General features: G+C 40.3%; 1 protein-coding gene across 1 annotated transcript; it reads right to left on the minus strand.

Moving 5' to 3' along the window:
• Positions 1 to 977: 977 nt before the first annotated feature.
• On the minus strand, positions 978 to 4,613 carry LOC114048613 (zinc finger protein 569-like). The gene is made up of 3 exons (XM_027869653.1): positions 4,570 to 4,613; positions 3,157 to 3,252; positions 978 to 1,128 (listed from the first exon to the last, which is right to left on the minus strand). The coding sequence occupies exons 1-3, from the start codon at positions 4,601 to 4,603 to the stop codon at positions 980 to 982; spliced, it is 279 nt and encodes a 92-aa protein (XP_027725454.1). The 5' UTR covers positions 4,604 to 4,613; the 3' UTR covers positions 978 to 979.
• Positions 4,614 to 5,529: the final 916 nt, after the last annotated feature.

Consider the following 5,529-nt stretch of genomic DNA (forward strand, 5'->3'; position numbering starts at 1 on the left):
TTCCAGAATTATCGGGGCACAGGACTGTGCCTGAAAATCAGGTTCAAAAAAGAAATTCAGCATTCTTCAGGACATCAAGATAATACATTGTAATGCTCATCATCCTACAGTACAAATATGATGAAATAAAGGAAATAAAGCAGATCCCTTGTGTCTTCTTTTAATATCAATAATGCAATTATTTAAAAATTACTATTTCAGAAAGAATTCTTATTTAATATGCCTTATAAATTTTATTGTGGCAGTGTTAGAAGCTATGTCCAAAATGAGGAGTTTCACAGGTCTCATCATTTAAACATGATTATGTTTTTTTTGTGTGTTTTTGTTTTTTGTTTGTTTGTTTTTACAAATGAGGAAATGGGGGCCCAGGGAGGTAACAGTGATTTGAAGGGCCCACACGGGTAATTTACCTGTGTCAGAAGCAGACTGTCTTGTTACATACAAATAATAGCATCTAAAAAACAAATCAACTCTTTGAGGGACATTCTTAAAGTCCAGCCTCAAAATAAAGGGCCACTTGGGATTAAAATCCTGGGAGGTAACCATGGCAACTAGAGGACACAACAGACTCTTTACCTTTCCACAGTCAAGATCCAGGACATTCTAGAAACCTCACTCAGACTTACTATGATAACATTTAGCAACTTCCAACCCCAAAAGATTTTTATCAAATGTTTATCAAATGATATTATATGATGTTTATCAAATGATATTATATGATGAAATCATTTATATATGTGTGTAGGGTATGTGTGATTTGATATAATACTTAACATAAACTTCTATATTTATTATCAAAATATAGCTTAACAATTATATTCCTATATATACAAATACAGTAACTATATTCATATATTTAAACTATTATATAGTTTATATATTTTATTTTTGTATAGAGAGAGCCAGCATTATTATGCAGAATCACTAGAAGCAGACCCATAAGATTACATCCAAAGTGCGAAGGAATTGAACAGACCATTTAAATGTGCATGTTCTCTTTTGTTTTTTCACAAATGAGGAACAAATGAGGAAAAAATGGAGGCCTAGAGAGGTAAAGGGATTTGAAAGTAACACAAAAGTAATTTCCCTGTGTCAGAAGCATGTTGTGTACCATACCACTAATACAACCTAAAAAACAAATCAAAAATGTTTGAGGAAAATTCTTGAAGTCAGGCCCCAAAATAAAGGGACATTTGGGATGAAATCCTGAGAGGTAACTGACAACTATATAACAGAATGACTTTTGCCTTTCAACAGTCATGATACCGGACATTCTGGAGAGCCTCGGCTCTATCTTACTACATATAGGATAACATTTAGTAGTTTTCAGCCCCCAAATTTTAGGTTATCAATGATGGCCCTGCATTCATGTGTGTGTATGTTTTATATGTGTGGGTCAGGTTTCTTGGTATATACACTTTATCTGGCTTATTTAAATATCAATAATAATTCAAATAGTAAAGAAATTGTTTATTTAACTAAGAATTTCCCTATTTAGCCAGATTATTATTATAGAGAAACGATAGAATCTGAGCCAATGATATTTGCATCCAAAGTGGGTGGAATGTCAGAGATCAGAGAAACATCAAACACACACACACACACACAGATACACACACGGACACACATACTCATATATGTGTGCACATATACATACACACATGTATACATATGTGTACATGACACACATGACAAACAGCTAGAGATGACCATTTACAACTGGTGTCTCCAACTCCTTTCCCTTGCTTTTTTTGAAACTCTCTGTAGTCTGGCTCCCACCTTCATTGTTCAACTGACCCTTCTTTCTCCAGAATTACCAATAATCTTCAAATTGTCATTTCTTTAACCTCATTCTTCTTGACTTGTCTGCAGGCTTTGACACTGTCAATCACCCCTTTTTCTTGATACTCTTCTCTCTAAGCTTTAGTGACACAACTCTCTCCTGGTTCTCCTTCTACCATATCCAAAGTGAAACTCATTCTTTTTGCCCCAACCCTCAAATCTTCCTACTTTCCCAATGCTATGGCAGGCATCCTCCAATAATCCAGGCTCAGAGATGAAGTATCATGCACTTCTCATCAACTCTTACACACTCACACTCCTGACCCCATATTCAATATGGAACAAAGTCCTGTGATTCCACTTGTGTGACATCTCTTCCACCATTGACACTTTCTTGATTCAGGCCCTAATCACCTCACACCTCAGATATTTCAGTGCCCGCTGGTTGATCTGGCTGCCTCTCTCCCCCCAGTCAGGCAATCCTCAACCCAGTTGTCAAGGTCATTGTCCTAAAACTCTCACCTGACCATGTCACCACCCACTCAACAACCTCCTCTGGCTCCCCAGCAAAGGATCCAATATAAAATCCTCCCTCAGGCTGCTAGAGCCCTTCATCACCTCCCCTTCTCCTGCTTTTCCAGTCTTTTTTTCACCCTACTTCCCCCCATATATGCTATATGGTATGGGCCTCCTTTCTGTTCTGTGAACAGGACACTCCACCTCCTGACTCCCTGGGTTTTTCTCAATACCCTTTTTGCCTAGAACACTTGCCCTGGCTTCCCTGAAGCCCTGGCTATAGCCCCTCTTTTACAATAAATCATTTTCAATCCTTCTTAACTTTAGTGCCTTCCCTCTCTTGACCTGCTCCAATTTATCCTGTCCATAGTGGGTATCTGCATACTTGTTGGAGTGTTGTCAGTCCCACCAAACTGTGAGTTCCAAGAGAGCCGGGGATGTCCTGGTATCTCTTTATGTCTCTGGTGCTTAGCAAAGGGTCTGGCATGCAGGAGGCACTTAATAAATGTTTGTTGGCTTGAAGGTCTAAGAAAGAGCTCGTATTGGAGAACCTAACCCCTTTTGATACTTTCAAAAGATTCCAGGTCCCCAAATTCCAAATAATGACTTCTTATAAGATGATAGATTTATCCCTAGAAGGAGCTGAAAGGCCATGGAGTCTAACCGCCTCATTTGACAAATGGGGAAACTGAGGCTCCATTTTTCAGTGAATGACCCAGGAAGCCACCGCTAAAAAAAAATCTGAGAAAGAATTCCAAGTCAGGTCTTCCTGCCCCCAAATCTAGCACTTGCTTCACCATAACACATAGCAGCTTCTTGTAATCACAGGTCTCATATACTTGCTTTCACCTTACTCACCTAGACAGCAGCTCCTCAGGCCTTCTTGCTCCAGCATCCATGGTGCTTCCTTTTGCTCAAAATAAGAGACCACATCTTCTCTGGGAACTGGAAGCCCTGGGCATGGGAGTCAGTTAGGGATGAGCATGGAGAGAAACTTGTAATTTAGTTCACTTTAGGGAGAAGAGTGTAGATACAGAGCTGCTCCACTTTGAGAATCACTCCATTCTGGTCACACATACTGACCCATCAGAGTTTGTGTTGCAAGTAACCCAAAATGGGATGTGTTGTACAACCTGTTCTGAGAAACAGCCAAACCCTCTGCCCCCCATCCTGTTATGCTCCGTTCTGGCAGAAACTCCTCATGCCCAAACTGGGTAAAAGGGTAATTGTGCCCCAGCTCCAGGGACCTTGATGAATCACCCTTTGCCCTGTCCTCCTGTACTGGCTCTTCACTTCCTGAGACCTATAGAAACCTTGTGTACTGTTCATTCAGGAAGTGTTTGCCCCTTTGGATGAGAGGTGGGGGAAAAATCATGGAACCTGTTTGGAGTCAGAGAATTTGATCTTGTGCACCTTCTTCATAGAAGGATAGACTCATTGTGTAGTTTCCATTGTCTAGAAATCAGAGGCAGCTGATGGTGCAGTAGAGAGAGCCCTGGACCTGGAGTCAGGGTTGCCTGAGGTTAAATCCTGTCTCAGTTACCAGCTGGGTACCTCTGGACAAGTCACTTAACAGCTGTTTGTCTCAGTTTTCCAACTGTAAATTGGGGATAATATCACCCAACTTCGAAGGTTATTGTGAAGATAAAGTAACATAATAGTGTAAAGAAATCACTTTTCCCGGCACATGGCAAATAGCTGGTGAATATAAATGCCTATTCCCTTCACTTCCTGTCCCACCATCTTTGTGGGAATTTTGGGGTAATAGGAAGGAAGATGAAGGACAAATGTGCTGCACTGGCTACAAGTAAGAGCTATGAGCTACCAATGTCTGCTTGTTAAATAGAAGACTATTCCAAATACTAGGCCCATCCCAAAGAGGAAGGGGTTGCAAGGAAAAGCTGCCTGAGCAGTTCTCAGAGATTTGGCAGACAAAATTCACGTCCAGCTAGAGGTTAGACCAAATAACTCCCTGAGATTAGTTGCAAATCTGAGATTCTTCCACACCAATTGGATCTCCGACCTGACACCACCTAGAATTGGTTAAGAGACAGCATCAGGTGCAACAAAGGAAACTCTCTGGTTCCTATCACAGAATGCAAAGATTTCTTCTAGGAAAACTAGGCAGCATGAGGGGTCTGTCTCTTGGACACAGGAGACTTAATATTTTCTCTCTCTAATAATTGATAGATCCTCCAAACCCTGCACACTAGGGAATGAAGATGTCCCCTTTGCTTGCAGACTCAGAGTTACCAGGGGAAGTGTCCTTACCCAGGGATAGTAGGTTCCAGGCATTCTCCAGCATGACCCCCTTGTACAACGTCTTCTGAGGATGGTCCAAGAGGCTCTGCTCCTCCTGGGTGAAGTCACAGCCACATCCTTGAATGTCACTCTCTCCTAAATCATCAAAAGTCATAGGCCATAGAGCTGAAAAACACTGCAGAGGTAAATAGTCTGATCCTCATTGATTTATAGGAGGAAACTTGAAACCCAGAGAAGGGATTTGCCCAATAGCCATGTCCTTTGTGATTGCCAGACTGAACACCTGAAATCATTGTCATTAAGAGCCCAATGGAATTTTGAGAAAAGCATTTTATATGGTTATCAGTTGGAATAAATCTGAGAAATATCTTATTTTGCAATGTATCTTCTTGTGGAATCAGGGAGAAAATGTGTTCTATCTGTGAGGTGTGTGGATCTATGGAGAAGAGAGAGAGTGATGTGAAATTTCTTCCCTTTCAGAAGTGTGTGGTATATTTTAAAGAAAACTCTGTGAAGTCTTTATGAGAAGCTGAGATGGGATGGGGGAGTTTTATGAGATCTTTTAAAAAAGAACAAAGTTAAACATCTAGTTTGTTTCCTGAGAGCTTGAAGAAAGTCTTATCTGGATGAAAACATGAAGAGAATTCTAAAGAGATATTCATCAGATTCTGCACTGCATTGAGTGGTATGAGATGCTTTTCAGCCAAGTGAAGAAGAGTTATGTATTATTACATTGAGGGCTTGAGGTCACTCTGGGTATGTGTCATATCCAAAACAGTTTATACTTTTGTTTTATGATTGCTTTCATTTGTCCATGGTGTATATTCTTTAATTACAAAATTAATTACATAATAAAAAGAGTAACTGTGATGGAGAAGGGCAAGCTAGGTGGCATAGTGGATAGAGCACTGGGCTTGGAATCAGGAAGACTCATCTTTAATGAGTTCAAATATGGCCTTAGTAACTTAG

Source organism: Vombatus ursinus, unplaced genomic scaffold (assembly GCF_900497805.2).
Source record: "Vombatus ursinus unplaced genomic scaffold, bare-nosed wombat genome assembly UNPS02002418.1, whole genome shotgun sequence".
Taxonomy (NCBI): Eukaryota; Metazoa; Chordata; class Mammalia; order Diprotodontia; family Vombatidae; genus Vombatus; species Vombatus ursinus.